This window comes from Ochotona princeps, chromosome 20 (genome assembly GCF_030435755.1).
Source record: "Ochotona princeps isolate mOchPri1 chromosome 20, mOchPri1.hap1, whole genome shotgun sequence".
In the NCBI taxonomy this organism is placed as follows: Eukaryota; Metazoa; Chordata; class Mammalia; order Lagomorpha; family Ochotonidae; genus Ochotona; species Ochotona princeps.
Genome location: NC_080851.1, coordinates 3967752 through 3982580, shown reverse-complemented (window position 1 = coordinate 3982580; position 14829 = coordinate 3967752). Strand labels below are relative to the sequence as shown.

Below are 14829 nucleotides of genomic sequence, written 5' to 3'. Positions count from 1 at the left end.
TGTTTTTCCATGAGTGTTTTGAGCTGTCCTCCTGTATCCCTGACCGGTTCTCAGAAAAGTATACAGTGATTTAGACTTAGCAGATGTCTTCCCCTTCCATTTCTAGGGGAAACAAAGAACGGCCGTCGTGTGAGTCCTACAGACATGACGGGACAGGACTCCGGGGTGGCTGTCCCGGCTTGGGCAGAGAGAAACCGAGAGGGTGTAGGGAGCCGTGTGCCTCAGTGCCTGCTCCACTTCACCCACAGCTGCTGCACACATGGTCTCAGATACACCTGGGAATCACTGCTCATGTTTAAGCAACGCGAGCAGGATGTTAAACTCTGCCACTTGACCTGTTTGCTTAGTACATCGCAGCTTATACCACATCTTTATATCTACATAAAGCAAGTGCCTGACCCATATAACTAAAGAATATATATATGCCCAGGTAGTCTTCTCAGTTTTCATAACAATATTGAAAGATCTCTTATTTATTCAAACTCTGTTTGGATGGTCCCTTGACTTTTAAGGAAAGATCTAGAAGGCTAGCAGGTGCCAGAGTCTTTCTGCCTAGATAATGAACAGAAGCTTAGACAGTTTTTATGTGCTTGTTGGGCTCAGCCTAACAACTCTGGCGCTCTTGCATTTGAGTCTGTGAAAGTATTTGAAGTGTTGAAGAACCCGAGGCAGGAGTTCGACCTTATCCAGCATGAGCAGTAGTGTGCCTGGGTGAGGGCCTGGGTGAGGGCCAGGGTGAGGGCCTGGGTGAGGGCCTGGGTGAGGGCCAGGGTGAGGGCCTGGGTGAGGGCCAGGGTGAGGGCCAGGGTGAGGGCCTGGGTGAGGGCCTGGGTGAGGGCCAGGGTGAGGGCCTGGGTGAGGGCCAGGGTGAGGGCCTGGGTGAGGGCCTGGGTGAGGGCCAGGGTGAGGGCCTGGGTGAGGGAGAGGGGGAGGGCCAGGGTGAGGGCCAGGGTGAGGGCCAGGGTGAGGGCCTGGGTGAGGGCCAGGGTGAGGGCCTGGGTGAGGGCCTGGGTGAGGGCCAGGGTGAGGGCCAGGGTGAGGGCCAGGGTGAGGGCCTGGGTGAGGGCCTGGGTGAGGGCCAGGGTGAGGGCCAGGGTGAGGGCCTGGGTGAGGGCCAGGGTGAGGGCCTGGGTGAGGGCCTGGGTGAGGGCCAGGGTGAGGGCCTGGGTGAGGGAGAGGGGGAGGGCCAGGGTGAGGGCCAGGGTGAGGGCCAGGGTGAGGGCCTGGGTGAGGGCCTGGGTGAGGGCCAGGGTGAGGGCCTGGGTGAGGGCCAGGGTGAGGGCCTGGGTGAGGGCCTGGGTGAGGGCCAGGGTGAGGGCCAGGGTGAGGGCCAGGGTGAGGGCCCACGCAGAGGATTGCGGAACATCGAGGTGTCTGTCTGCCCTCTGCAGCAACAGCTGTACGTCGGAGCCTCGTCGGCCGTGGCGCAGGTCCGATTCCACCACTGCGACATGTACGGCAGCGCCTGCGCCGACTGCTGCCTCGCCCGGGACCCGTACTGTGCCTGGGACGGCATAGCCTGCTCCCGCTACTACCCGTCGGGCACACACGCGAAAAGGTGAGACGCATCCGCAGCCACAGGTCTGCCATCTGTACGTGTGTCTTTTGCCTTTTGCACCCATTCCATGAAATCAACCCTGCTTTTTTATTATTTATAAACGAGTCACCGCACTCATATTTTATGCATGGTAGAAACTTGGAAAACTGACCATTTTCCCAAACGTAAACTGGTGCTAACTGTTGCGGACGGAGGCCGGAGCCAACGTGCTGGTGGGCTGTCCTCCCACCCAGGTTTGAATCAACGCTTCCCTCTTCTGAAATTTCTGCTGCAAGACATGAAACAAGTTTAGACAAGCTGGAAATGTGGGAATCGCAAGCCCCGCTTGTGAAGGGCTGAGGGCTGAAAAGGAAAATAAACAGACTCTGCAGTCCTTCCTGGACGCGCCCGCCTCCTCGCCTCCACCTGTTCTTCGTTTGCTTCGTTTACATGATCAGCTGCTAGGAGGCTGCACGACCTGTGATCCGTGAAACGTGCGCTAAGGCAGCTCACGTGGATCAGGCGGGGAGGTCGTTGGCATTTGACGCGAGGCACACCCTGGGACTGCGTGCGCAGGGGGCAGCGGGGCAGAGCCGAGGAGACAGTGTCCGCCTTGGGGAGGGAAGCAGGGGGAGGCAGGTGGTGGGTCTAGATTTCTCATAATAAAGTGACCTGCAACAAAGTAAGCCAAACGTAAAAGTGTAACGACCTGCCCTGCTGAAAAGCAGTTTGTGTTCATTTCTGTTATTCTTACTGTTTCCCTTGCAGTTGCCTTCCTTAAGTTTTGCAGAATCCTTTTTTTTTTTTTGCCAGTTTAGTGTATCTGCTGGGGTTTTTTTTTTTAAGATTTATTTTTATTTGAAGGGCAGAATTACAGAGAGAGAGAGAGAGAGATCTCTGCTCCTAGTTCGTTCCCCAGTGGCCGCAATGGCGAGAGCTGAGTCGATCCAAAGCCAGGAGCCAAGAGCGTCCATCCAGGCTCCCACTTGGGTACATGGGACTTCAGGCCATCCTTTGCTGCTTTCTCAGGCCATAAGCAGGGAGCTGAATCAGAAGTGGAGCAGCCAGGACTTGAACCAGTGCCCATACGGGATGCCGACCCTGCAGGCAGAGGCCTAAACTAGTACTCCAAGGCACTGGGCCCTGTAGCTGCTGTTTTTGTAAGTTCACATATATAGTAGAATCTCAGTGGAAAACAACTTCAATAACTCAGCGTTTTGAGTAACCTGAGCTGGGATAAAGGAACATTTCAGTGACTGCTGAAAGAAAGGATATGGTAAACCAATAGCAAGCCTTCGAGAAGCCATTTCAGACAGAACTGAACTATTGACACTGACTTTAATACAAATGTTTGTTGCTATTCAAAAACAATTCTCAAAGAATGAAACTGTAAGTTGCTTTGAAAATAGCATGTAGTGACTCACTCAGCTGTTCAGCTGGTGGCTGCCTTGTGTTCACGAATAAGGACAGCCCCATGTCTGCAGGTCAGAAGCCCATGGAGAGAGTGGCATTGTGATGGTAATGGTGGCACCTCACTGCTGCGTGATTACCACGCACACGGTACTGGACTGAGTACCTCACACTTGACGGCTGATTTCTATCGTATATGAGTACAGGCTGAAGGTCAAGGGGCCAGTTTGGGACCAGCAGGTTAAGCCCCCGCCTGCAACACCTTCATCCCACATGAGCACCAAGCAGTCATGTGTCCCGGCTGCTCTGCTTTGGGTCCAGCTCCCTGCTGACGCCCCTCCACCCACACAAGAGACCCAGATTAAGTTCCAGACTCCTGGCTTTGGGCTGGCTCTCATGAGCATGTGGAAACTGAACCAGTGGATAAAAATCAATCTCTTTCAAATAAACAAATAAAATCTCATTTTTTTGAAGTAAGATTTTAAAAACTGAGGGCAGAGACCTAAGGAAATTCCAGTGAAAGGGAAATACAACTTTGCTCAAACTTTTTGAACTCGTTTCTAAACCTTGAAGTATAGGACAGCTACTTGGGGGAGTGCCCCATGGCCCAAGACCTCGCCAGACGATGTGACATTTTTCCTTTTTTTTGTAATGCTAAGGGAAATGAGCCAATCCCAAAAGGTTAGATACCACATGTTTGCCTTAATTTAAGAGGACATGATGTTATGTAAAACATGTTATTTTATGAATATTATGTTATATGTTATGCATAAACTAAAATTGAAATGTCAATGAGGTGGTCACAAAATGTGGTTAAGAACCCGCATTTATTTTTAACATATTGGTTACTCATTGCTATGTCAATTAATTCCATAGCGATGTAAATTTTTGCTGATGCTATATTGGAAGGGTCTCCCTAAGAAGCCGTTGAACTAGGCTGGACAGTAAGATGCTGGACTGTATGTTTGGTATATGCTTGCAGTGAGGGAATCTCAACTGAACTTAACCTGTGGTCATGTAACAGAGTGGAGCAATCCACCATGGGGGGAGGGTGTGAGGAAGGGTGGGGGAAATCCCAGTACCTATGAAACTAATACAATGTAATTAATGAATAATAAAAAAAAGCATAATTCTGTAAAAAAAAAAAAAAAGATTTATTTTGTTTTTATTGCAAAGTCAGATATACAGAGAGAAGGAGAGACAGAGAGGAAGATCTTCAGTCCGATGATTCACTCCCAAAGTGACCACAACGGCCAGTGCTGCGCCAATCCAAAGCCAGGAGCAAGGAACTTCCTCCAGGTCTCCCACATGGGTGCATGGTCCCAAATCTTTGGGCCGTCCTCGACTGCTTTCCCAAGCCACAAGCAGGGAGCTGGATGGGAAGTGGAGTTTCTGGGATTAGAACCGGTGCCCATATGGGATCCCGGCACGTTCAAGGCGAGGGCTTTAGCCGCTAGGCCACCATGCCAGACCCGAACATCTTTCTTTTTAAAGGCATTTTTCCAATGAGTTGGAACACATGTTTGCACTCTTGTTCACACTTCCCTTCAAGAGCTGTCCTGGGCCTGTGTGACTGCGTGGGACACCTTCCCTGCGCGTGGGAAGAATTTACCATCTCACCCGTTATTTGTGGAGGCTTTAGAGTCCTGGCAGTGACGCATTGCACCAGGAAGCAGAGCTCATAGCAGTGTGGATATTTCATTGGTTGGTATATGCAGCTGTTAACACTGGCCTGAAACAATACAGAAGCTTGTGACTTTATTGCTGCCTTCACTACAAGTTCTACTTTCAATCCAGTCTGCAGGATGATCCACGTGGTAGTTTTAACCTTACTTTTCTAGAATCCTGGGCCTTGGGATAAGATTTTCTAATCAGCAGTTTCTATTTCAAAGGAAACATGCTTTTGTACCTAGGTAATAGTGATTCTGTAAACCTGATTGGAAACGTTTATGTCTTCCCTTGGCTTGTTGACGTGTATTGTGTGGCTTCACTTGATCACGGCCTGGAGACGGAAGGGCAGCCAGGACTGGGAGCTAAATCAGACCAGACAAGATGCTCAGTGTCACTTAGACAACTCCCCAGCAGCCATGAGGGAGGGGAGACGTGGGGTTCACGTGGAATGCTAGCGGCCACTCTGGGGGCGAGTCTCATGTGACAGCACCTCACCCCCATGTGACGGCACCTCACCCTCGTGACTGCACCTCGCCCCATGTGGCAGCACCTCGCCCCATGTGGCGGCACCTCGCCCCCGGGTGACGGCTCCGCCTCACCTGCCACTTCCCCACCCCTAGGCGTGAGCAGAGGCCGGGACTGAGAGAAGCAAGTGGTGTTTTCCACCTCTGTGTGACACCTTGACTGTCGTCTCTGGCCTTGATTTTACAGTTGCAGTCCTAATTTCTGAGAATTATAGGGAATTAGAATAGGACACGCAGTCAGCAGGCTGTGGTCGTGGGTACAGATTATTGTCCTGTTTAGTTACACGTATCTGAACTATAGAGAGCGTGAAAATGGGCTGGAAGTGATCCTGGTTCTAATGGGCAGATTGAAGGGCAAGAACAACTTGTTGAGTCTCGTTTGGCGTGAGTCGTGCGCTGCTGGACAAGGCAGCACCCCGTCCCGCTCTGTGTCTGGGTCAAAGAACGGACTCAGGGCATTTGACTTGATCTCCTTTAATTAGAAACTGTTTTGTACTGATGGTCACGATGGCTATAGAAAAAAACTCAAATTCAAATACCTTTTTCACATATGCTTTATTAAATAAACTTTATCATTTCTATACTCTAATATTCTGTCTCAAATCCATTGTCTTTATCTACATACATTTCTGGCCCAAGACACTCATTTCAATCCAGGAGACTTCTTACTAAACTTTGAAATGAAACGTGAAGAAAAATCCTTGAAATATTAAGTGAGCTAGGATTCAAACTTGGGCAAGCATTTAAAGACCAATTGTTCTATACAACTTTTTTTTAAAGATTTATTCGTATTTATTTCAAAGCCAGAGTTACAGAGGCAGAGTGAGAGACAGATTGAGCGAGCTTCCATGTACTGGTTCACTCTGCAAATGGCCACAATGGCCCATGCTGAGCCAGGGGTTCATCTGGCTCTCCTGTGTTGGAGCACAGGCTCAAGCAGTTGGGCTGTCCTCTGCTGCTTTCCCAGGCACGTTAGCAGGGAGCTGGATGGGAAGTGGAATAGCTGGGACTCAAACTGGTGCCTCTATGGGTTGCCTGCTGCCAGCAGAGACCCAACGTGCTACCCCACTGCACAAGGTGCAGTTAGAGACCTGTTCCTGTTGGAGAGCAGCTGTGGAAACACAGGAGACTACTTGGATTTTTCTGGTAGAGCAGGCCCAAATCGCTACTGGAAGGGCCATCCTCTGGGGTCAGGGAGAAGGGTGCTAACCACGTCCTCTGCTTCCCGTGTTACAGGCGGTTCCGCAGGCAGGACGTGCGACATGGCAACGCAGCTCAGCAGTGCTTCGGCCAGCAGTTTGTGGGTGAGTGCTGGGGTTACTCAACACACAGAAGACTAGCCACATTTGGGAAGCAGAGCCCATGGTTGCCTGTGGCTCGTGCACGCAGTGACAGGTTCAGCGGAAGTCGTCTGCCCCTTGCATGCAACGTTCTGTGACTTTGATAAGTCATCTCTATGTAGTTGGGAAAATTGCCTCCACCCAGCCTGCTGGTAACCCTCAAAGCAAGGACTTGTGGAGCAAGAATGCCACGCACTGCAGGGGCCCACAGGACCCTCAGGCAGGCACGTGTGACGGAACTTGTGGCCATTCAGAAGATGCGGCGGACAGGGGGCATTTTCCCTGTTGTTCTGGAGGAGGGCAAGCCGAGGTTCAAAGACGCTGGCAGACAGGCAGTCTGATGCGGAAGGGCTGGAGGGGCATCCCAGTGAGACGCAAACAGGAACTGGACCCCAGCAAACGCCAGGCAAGGCCTTACCTTGGGGAGGAGGGAGCTCAGCCTGGGAGATGAGGAGGACTCAGGGATACGGACGGGCAATCCTCAAGGGGATTAAAACAAACCAAAAAAAGGATCAAGCCACTGGTGTGTATTGGCTCGCTGTGTCCAGGGATACTTGTATGTAAGCAAGTTTGAATTCAAGTCCATTGAGATCCCTTCTGGACCCAGACATAGATGGCAATTAGCAGAAAGCTCTGGTTCACACCGCCGTTAATTCCATCCACAGTGCTCTCCTTAGCTGCAGCAGCCCACACCTGGCAGGTGCAATCCCGTGTCAAGAGTTCAGTCACCTGCCTCCCTGCTGGCTGCTGGGACCCATGACCTTGAATGTGGTCCTGTGCCTGGTGTGACCGTGACATTCAGCAACCCTTCCCACTCCATCAGTCAGCATGGCCAGTGGCTGCTGCACGAGGCCAGCACTGCTATGCATTCTCTCTGTCCTCACCGAGCGGCGCTCCGAGCCCAGCTTCCCCCCGTCTACCCCTGGCCTGCTGTAGAGCCTGCTAGTCCTTGTACGCCCACCTCTGGGTAGGCCATTCGCTCTGGGTAATTCCCTTAATCAGCCTGCATACAAATTAGCAGCTAGTCAACAAGGGTTGTTAATGTTGCTGCAGGAATCTGGGTAAGGAAAGTTTGGAAAATAAAATCACGTCCCATGGAAGGAGATTCCTGGAGACTGATGTCCGTGTGCCCTTTGCAGGGGACGCACTGGACCAGACGGAAGAGCGCCTGGCCTACAGCATAGAGAGCAACAGCACGTTGCTGGAATGCACGCCGCGGTCCCTGCAGGCCAAGGTCGTCTGGTTCGTACAGAGAGGACACGAAACAAGAAAGGAGGAGGTAATTCCTGACCGCACGCCCCCACCCGGGTGTTTGATGTTGACAGATGCTGAGCACATCTGTAATGCGTTCAGTGTGACAGCCGGCCCAACCACTCGGGTCTTACTACAGACGGTTACCGCATGAGGGCGCTCTGGTCGGCCACTGGCCTAGACACGGGCAGTGCTGCCGAGAACACCTGAGCCATCACGCCTAGGGGCGTCATGACCTCCGAGCAAGTGACATGCTACCTGCTTACCTGACTGGTGTCCCCACGCCCGCTGCACTGCCGGGTGTGTCAGCACCGACAGGCACCTTCCGCGGTAACACTTGTGATGACAAATGATGCGGATTGGTGTCTTTGCGGTAGCTTTGATCTTAGGAGAGAGCTAGCTGTGCGCTCACAGTCGGTCGCCTCGTTTTCCCTTGTGCTTCATCCTGTTCCCTGCGGTGGCCTTCGTCCAGGCGTGGGAGCACCGGGCTGGCCAGCGTGGGTGGGTAGCAGGTCACGCCATGTAGGTTTATGTATGAATGGGCCATGATGCTCACACAACCACGGAGCAATGCAATTCCGAGCGTTTCTATGTCCTTACAAACTCAGGCACCTTCGCCTGACAGAAAGAGTAGGAGCTAATGCGTCATGCAATCCAGAGAGGGGCATTCCCCTGAATGTGTCTGATGCTGTTAGAATAAACATGCTGAGGGCCCGGCACAGTAGCCTGGCAGCTAGGGTCCTCACCTTGCGCTAGGATCCCATATGGGCACTGGTTCTGATCCTGGCAGCCCCGCTTCCCACCCAGCTCCCTGCTTGTGGCCTGGGAGAGCAGTGGAGGGCGGCCCAAGGCCTTGGGACCCTGTGCTCGTGGGGGGACCTGGAAGAGGCTGCTTTAACCTTCTCAGCTGTCACTGAGTTGCTCTCCTAGGAAGTAAGGCAGAACATAGCCATGTGTGCCCACAGACACCCACTTAGTAAGTGGCCGGGCCAGTTCCTGACGCCACCTTGGTGTGGACCAATCAGATGCCAGCTAGCATAACTGCGAAGGAGACCCCAGCCACTGGCAGCCTTGTTTCTCTGTGTAGAAACACCGTGAATCGTTCACCACACCGAGAGCGTGTGCACACTGCAGGCACCAGCCAGGCTAGTCCTGGGCTCCACTCGGGCAGAATCAGGACCTAGCTTGCTTATTTGGACTCTCTGCCTGTGGAAATCTTACTGAAATGTCACTAATGCCGGCTGAATTCACTAGCGGGTGGCTGATGCGACGAGAACAGAGCAGGGAGAAGCCAAGGGCTGTGCCCGCAAGGTGCCCTGGCATGGAGCTCAGCCTGTCCACTGAGCAACAGGTGTGAAAAGCAGCTGTGGCGAGCTTGGCTGCACCCCAGCTCGGAGTGGGAGGGCGCACGGCATCTTTGTACGGAATTCATCAGGGAGAAAGCTCCTTCACTTTGCTCTTTGCAAAACCAACATTGAAAACCTCAAGGTCATGGATATGACATGCCTCCAATGTCAGTAAGTCCTGGGAGCACACAACACATACATGCATGCACATACATGTAACATGCAAAATACGCTGCGACACTACACGCTCACATACAGGCAACATACACAGCACACAGCATGCACATATACTCAACACAAAGAACACACGTGTATACAACATATGCACAAGTATGTGCTTGCGTGCATGCAACATACACATAGACTCGGATGCTACACACTCACCTATCAGTGCACATACATGTAACATGCAAACGCGCATGCAACACATCCATAGCATGCTACAACATACGCATGCACTGTGGCACAGCTCACCCTGTCTCACACAGCTGACTGACTGCCCAGCATCTTCGTGCCCACATTGCAGGGTGTCAAATGGCACTGCTTAACAGTGACGCGTCCGGCCTATGGCCGAGACCCCGTGTAGAATCTGTTCTTATCAGTTCATCTCTGATACCCGAGGACAATACAGTAAATGGATTTTTGGAGTTAGGACTTGGAAAAGAGCTTGCTCCGTCCACTCCACGCATCGACCTGGTATTGCAGTGCCTCCAAGTGAGAGGCACTCCCTCAGGGGAAGAAAGGAGAAAAGCCAGGGCGGCACAGCAGGTGGCGACGTGGCTCCGCCCCCAGTGATGGCCTCTCTGTCCTTGCAGGTGAAGACGGACGACAGAGTGGTCAAGATGGAGCTCGGCCTGCTCTTCCTGCGCGTGCGCAAGTCGGACGCGGGCACCTACTTCTGCCAGGCGGTGGAGCACGGCTTCGTGCACACGGTGCGCAGGCTGGTGCTGCAGGTGGTGGACGAGCCGCGCGTGCAGAGCATGTTCCGCAGAGAGCGCGAGGGGCCCGCGCCTGCCCGCACGCTGTGCCCCGCGCACGCCGCGGGAGGCGGCGCGCACGGAACCTCGCCCTGGTACAAGGAGTTTCTGCAGCTGATCGGCTACAGCAACTTCCAGCGAGTGGAAGAATACTGCGAGAAAGTGTGGTGCAGTGACCGAAAGCGGAAAAAGCTGAAGGCGGCCTCCAGGTGGAAGCAGGCGCACCCCCAGGACAAGGCGCTGCGCCTCGGCGCCGAGCACTACCGCCTGCCCAGGCACGCGCGGGGCTCCTGACTTGGGGCGTCCCTGCGTGTGCAACCTTGAAAACACTTACAGAGAGGAACCCCCAGCTTCTCTGCATCACTCAGATCTCTGTCCTGCAGACAGGACTGTGAGGGCGTTAAGTTATTCAGCATACTCCTTCGCCTGGACAACCCGCACCTTAAATCCGCCTGCTTCCTTGAACGTCTGCTTTACTTCATGGTTTCATATTCTATTTATCAAAAAACAAAAAAAAAAAGACCATAGCTGTAGTTGTTAAGTACTTGGCTGCTTTCCCATGGCAATTATTAGTCTATCCTTGGAAGAGTATTAGAACTTCAAAGATTAGAGAATTTCATAACCATAGAAAATATATTTAAAAATAAGTCTATTTTCATCTTTCTGCCTCCACTGTGCTAGAAGACGGGTGGAGTGCCAGGTTGCAGTGACATTCCGGCGGGACTCTGCCCTCTGCGCGGGAGGCGAGCGTGGCAGGTGTGCGCATTCAGTGTTGTCACTTCCGTCACGTTTCATTCCCGTGTGGCAGGAGCGATCCGGAGTGGCCATCGAAGGTAGCCAGCGAACCCAGCGTGGAGGCGGTGAGCACTCGGCCTCGGAGTTGGCTGCTGCCCTGCTGGCAGAGAAAGCTTGCACCTGCCTAGGACAGATGTGACGGGCACTGTTCAGCCCCTTTGCAGGAACAAGTAACTGGCTTACAGAGAGTTCCAGCATGGAGGCTGAGTGTTTATCAAGAACGTATTGCCTTGCAAGGCGGAGAAGAGGCCGTGGCAGCACTGAAGTGTATGGAAGCTAAGGTTTTCAGTTTTCTGAAGCTCAGAAAATACCCCAATTCTTGGAGCAGGGAGCATTTTGGTCTCAGATATCAAATTTTCCTCTTTATTTTCCACTAGCAAACAGGAAGCTTGTTTCGTGTGTTCCTTTAGCTCCTCAGAGATTCAGGGCCTTTCCGATTTTCTCATGAATGTCACCGGATGTTATGGTTTAAACATGTCTGTTTCTGGAAGCCTCTCCTGATTAAGCATTTACCCAGTTGCCTCTGTAGAATATGGAATTTTTATAAGATGTTTTCCTTTAAATAAAAAGTGGAGGTCAGTGGATTGCACATGGGAACAATGAGAAATATTTATGTAGATGTTAATTTTAAATAATTTATCAATTTCCAAGTTATCTCTGTAAAGCTATACACTTAATGGAAGTTAAAGTGTTGATATTTATAGTGGCTTTTACTTTTGTTCTAAAATATTAAGTACATACATTTTTTAAGTACAGATAGGTTCCCAAGTTCCCAAGGACCCAATAAACGCGAATACATTGAAAACCAGCATCTTATGAAAAGCCCACCTGCTGTTAGCCTGCGATTCCACCAGAGGTCGCTGCTGTCCGCCAGTGGCGAGGGGAAACCGCTCGGATTGGGTTACACAGAGGGGGAAAAGACCGTTTTAGCAAAAAAAAAAAAAAAAAAATCTGTCCGACTTGGAGAGGCAGATCTATCCGCACGGGTCACAGTGCCTTTCCAGCGCCCGTGCGTGCAGGACCCAACGTGAACAGATAAATCCATGAAGCGGGAGCCATGCCAGCGCCTGCTGCTGATCGCCCTGCATTGCGGTGCACCGTGAGGTGTGCGGGGCGGGGCCGGCGGGTTGAGAAGCAGCCCTGTCCTGGGCATCATGTGCGCCTGCACAGGAGGAACACGGTGCACGGGTGAGGCTGGGAGGGGCAGGCCCGCCCGGAGAAGGCCTTGCAGAGGCAGGTCGGGGTCAGCACACACTCGGGAGCCTGACTTGTGGACGCCTGAGGCCTCGTCCTGCCTGCAGTGTCAGCCTGTGTGTCCTTGCGTGCTCGTTACTGAATATTTCAATGCAAACTTATCACCTTGGAGAGACAGGGATTGACAAATGCAAATAAAAGCTAACGAGTCACGGGGGAAGGGAAGCGGATGTCTGCGCGTGGAGCAGATGCTAAGTTCACATATGTAAATAATTGATTTTTTTTCCTTTCCATAATTGGCCACCAAGCGAGACTGCTGTTCCTGACATACTAGGAGTGCTGCTCGTTTGCTACAGAACAGGGTTTTAGTCTGTGGAATCTGTCAGAAAGGAACCCCTGCAGTAACAGTGACCGGAGTGCACCCTGTTGGAGGGGCGGCCTGGACCGCGCCCTGTCGGAGGGCTGGCCTGGCCGGGCGGCCTGGAGGGGAGGCCTGGATGGAAGGCCTGAACGGGAGGCCTGGACCCTGCCCTGTTGGACGGGCGGACTAGACCGCGCCCTGTCGGAGGGGAGGCCTGGACGGGCGGCCTGGACCGCGCCCTGTTGGAGGGGAGGCCTGGACCACGCTCTGTTGCACAGGTGGCTAAGCTGCTTTGCCGGCTGGCCTGGAAGGAGCCTGGTCTACCCCGGAAGACCAGGCCACAGCAGTAATGGGGCTTGGAGCCTGCAGCGTGAGCGGCGCGTCCTCCGAGAAGGACTCTCTCTTCCCGTCAGCAGGTGCTGCGTTGGAACCGGGAGCCCAGGACAGACCTCCCCAGGCCGTCGGGGGGAGGCCTGCGAGCTCCGGTCAGTCCTTCCTGGGAGCAGTGGCTTCCTGCTGGGACGGTGCGTCACTTGGCAGGAATCTCGCCCACGCAGCTTCCCTCTCTTCACCCGGCGGGTCCACGCCACCAGAGCCCACACGCCAGTGCTGGACAGCCTTGTCCGCAGGCAGGAAAGCTGCGGGATGGACGGCCTGGGGGCGGGGCTGCACGGGGCGGAGCCTTCTGTCATGGGGCGTGGCCTACCAGTCACCTGGGCGGGGCTGGTGCCGTGGGTGGGGTCTGTTGGGCTGGCCCACTACAGGCTCCGGTTCAACACTCAGATGGAAAACAAACAGCTGTTGGATCCCCAAGGGCTTTCTAGATTGCGTTGCTGCCTTTTACCCGTTTTCTGTCCCAGTGCCAGTGCATACCACACAAGCCCTGCCCGCTTTCCTTAGGTGTGGGACACGTCCATGACCTTGCAGAAACTGGCGGCTTTTTTCTCGGAGCCAAAAAGCCTTGGGAAGCAGCAGCAACCAGGGGTGCTGCCCCGCTGCCACCCAGCCCATGACCTTGCAGCATGAAATTTTTGTAACTAGAATTGTTTAATTTCATTTGTGGATTCCTCATCATGAATGTACAAAAATACAAACAGATTTTTGTCTATTTTTTTAATTTAAAAGAGTTCAGCCTTCTGTTGGTCCACCCCTGAATGGCCACAACAGCCGAGGCTGAACCAAGCCACACCCAATAGTCCAGGTCTCCCGCGTGGCTGGCAGGAACCCAGGGACTTGCGCCTCCCAGGCTGGGTGTCAGCAGCATGCTAGAAGCAGGCACCCTGGTGTGGGTGTGGGCGGCAGCCTGCCAGCTGTGAGCCTCCTGCCCTGGCAGCTCAGACACAGGGCCTCGGTGCACCGGGGCGGACCGCGGCCCCTCGGCTGCCCCATTCCCTCCCCATCTCCGTCTACGGCAGCTCCAGCTCTAGGCCAGCGGGCACGGCCCTAAATGTACTTGTAGACCACCTTGGCGGGCACAGTCTGCAGGTGCAGCCGCACGGGACACTTGTAAAAGTACGACAGCAGAGTCTCGCTGTAGCCCACCAGGAAGTAGAACTTGTGCGCGGGCAGCTGCCTCAGGACCAGGGCACAGATCTCCACCTGGTTGGCGCGGCGCTTCAGGACCAGCTGGTCGGCCAGGCAGCCGGGGAAGGTGCCCAGCATGAACTTGCGCAGGAAAACGTCCTCCACTGTGCGCTCGGCCGTGTGCTCCTCGCCGTCCAGGTTCCCTGAGAAGACACGTCAAAACTCACACCGTGCAGTCCTCAGTGTGCTGGCCTGGCCCATCTTAGCAAGGGCACTCTGAGGCCTGAGCGGCCACACCACCCTCGGGGGCACCTCCATTTTCCCTCTTCCCAAAACAGAGGCGGCCTGCGCGGCTCCACGGGACGGGGCTCCAGGCACGCCGCCCACGGGCACCCCTTGGCCCCTGTCCTCTGTCCCGGTTACCGGACACTGTGCGGTGGCCGCTCACCTGTGTGCAGCGACAGCCAGCCCTTCCGGTGGGCGATGTAGTGCGGCGCGTGCGCCTCCTCGTAGCTCACCGGCTTGTCCCCCTTGCTCACGCGGACTCTGGCCGCCCGGTTCTAGGGGCAGAGAATCGGCGCTCGGCGCGCGCCCCCGACCCCCGACCCCTGACCGCCGTCTTGGAGCCCACAGCCGACCCCGATTCCGACCCAGCCGCGCTCACCTTGGCGCAGACCGCGGAGGTGTGCACAGAGCGCCAAATGCAAGGCAGTTCCCGGCCCCAGGACCGCACCTGTAGAGAGAGGGCACGAGTCGCACACCGGAACCCGCCCCGTCCCCGGACCCGCGGGCGCCGCGCTGTCCACGCACCTGCGGCCCCAGCGACAAGCCGCGCACTGCCGCCATCTTGAGCCAGGCCGCCTCGCAGGGGCGCACCGCGCGCGTCACCGGAGGGGCGG

General features: G+C 54.3%; 2 protein-coding genes and 1 pseudogene across 2 annotated transcripts in view; 2 read left to right on the top strand and 1 right to left on the bottom strand.

Annotated features, from left to right (window-relative positions):
- The window catches only part of SEMA3E (semaphorin 3E), a 175742-nt gene extending 164875 nt beyond the window's left edge, over window positions 1-10867 (top strand). The window contains exons 14-17 of the mRNA XM_004582505.2: window positions 1392-1558; window positions 6379-6446; window positions 7622-7761; window positions 9895-10867. Coding sequence (XP_004582562.2) covers window positions 1392-1558; window positions 6379-6446; window positions 7622-7761; window positions 9895-10350 — 831 coding nt within the window. The 3' untranslated portion in view covers window positions 10351-10867. The remainder of the gene's footprint in view (window positions 1-1391; window positions 1559-6378; window positions 6447-7621; window positions 7762-9894) is intronic.
- Window positions 9632-9809, top strand: LOC118758177 (U2 spliceosomal RNA; annotated as a pseudogene).
- A 2706-nt stretch (window positions 10868-13573) lies between the features above and the next one.
- Window positions 13574-14829, bottom strand: MRPS24 (mitochondrial ribosomal protein S24). Its single transcript, XM_004582504.4, has 4 exons — window positions 14741-14829; window positions 14595-14663; window positions 14379-14490; window positions 13574-14133 (listed from the first exon to the last, which is right to left on the bottom strand). The coding sequence occupies exons 1-4, from the start codon at window positions 14774-14776 to the stop codon at window positions 13850-13852; spliced, it is 501 nt and encodes a 166-aa protein (XP_004582561.3). The 5' UTR covers window positions 14777-14829; the 3' UTR covers window positions 13574-13849.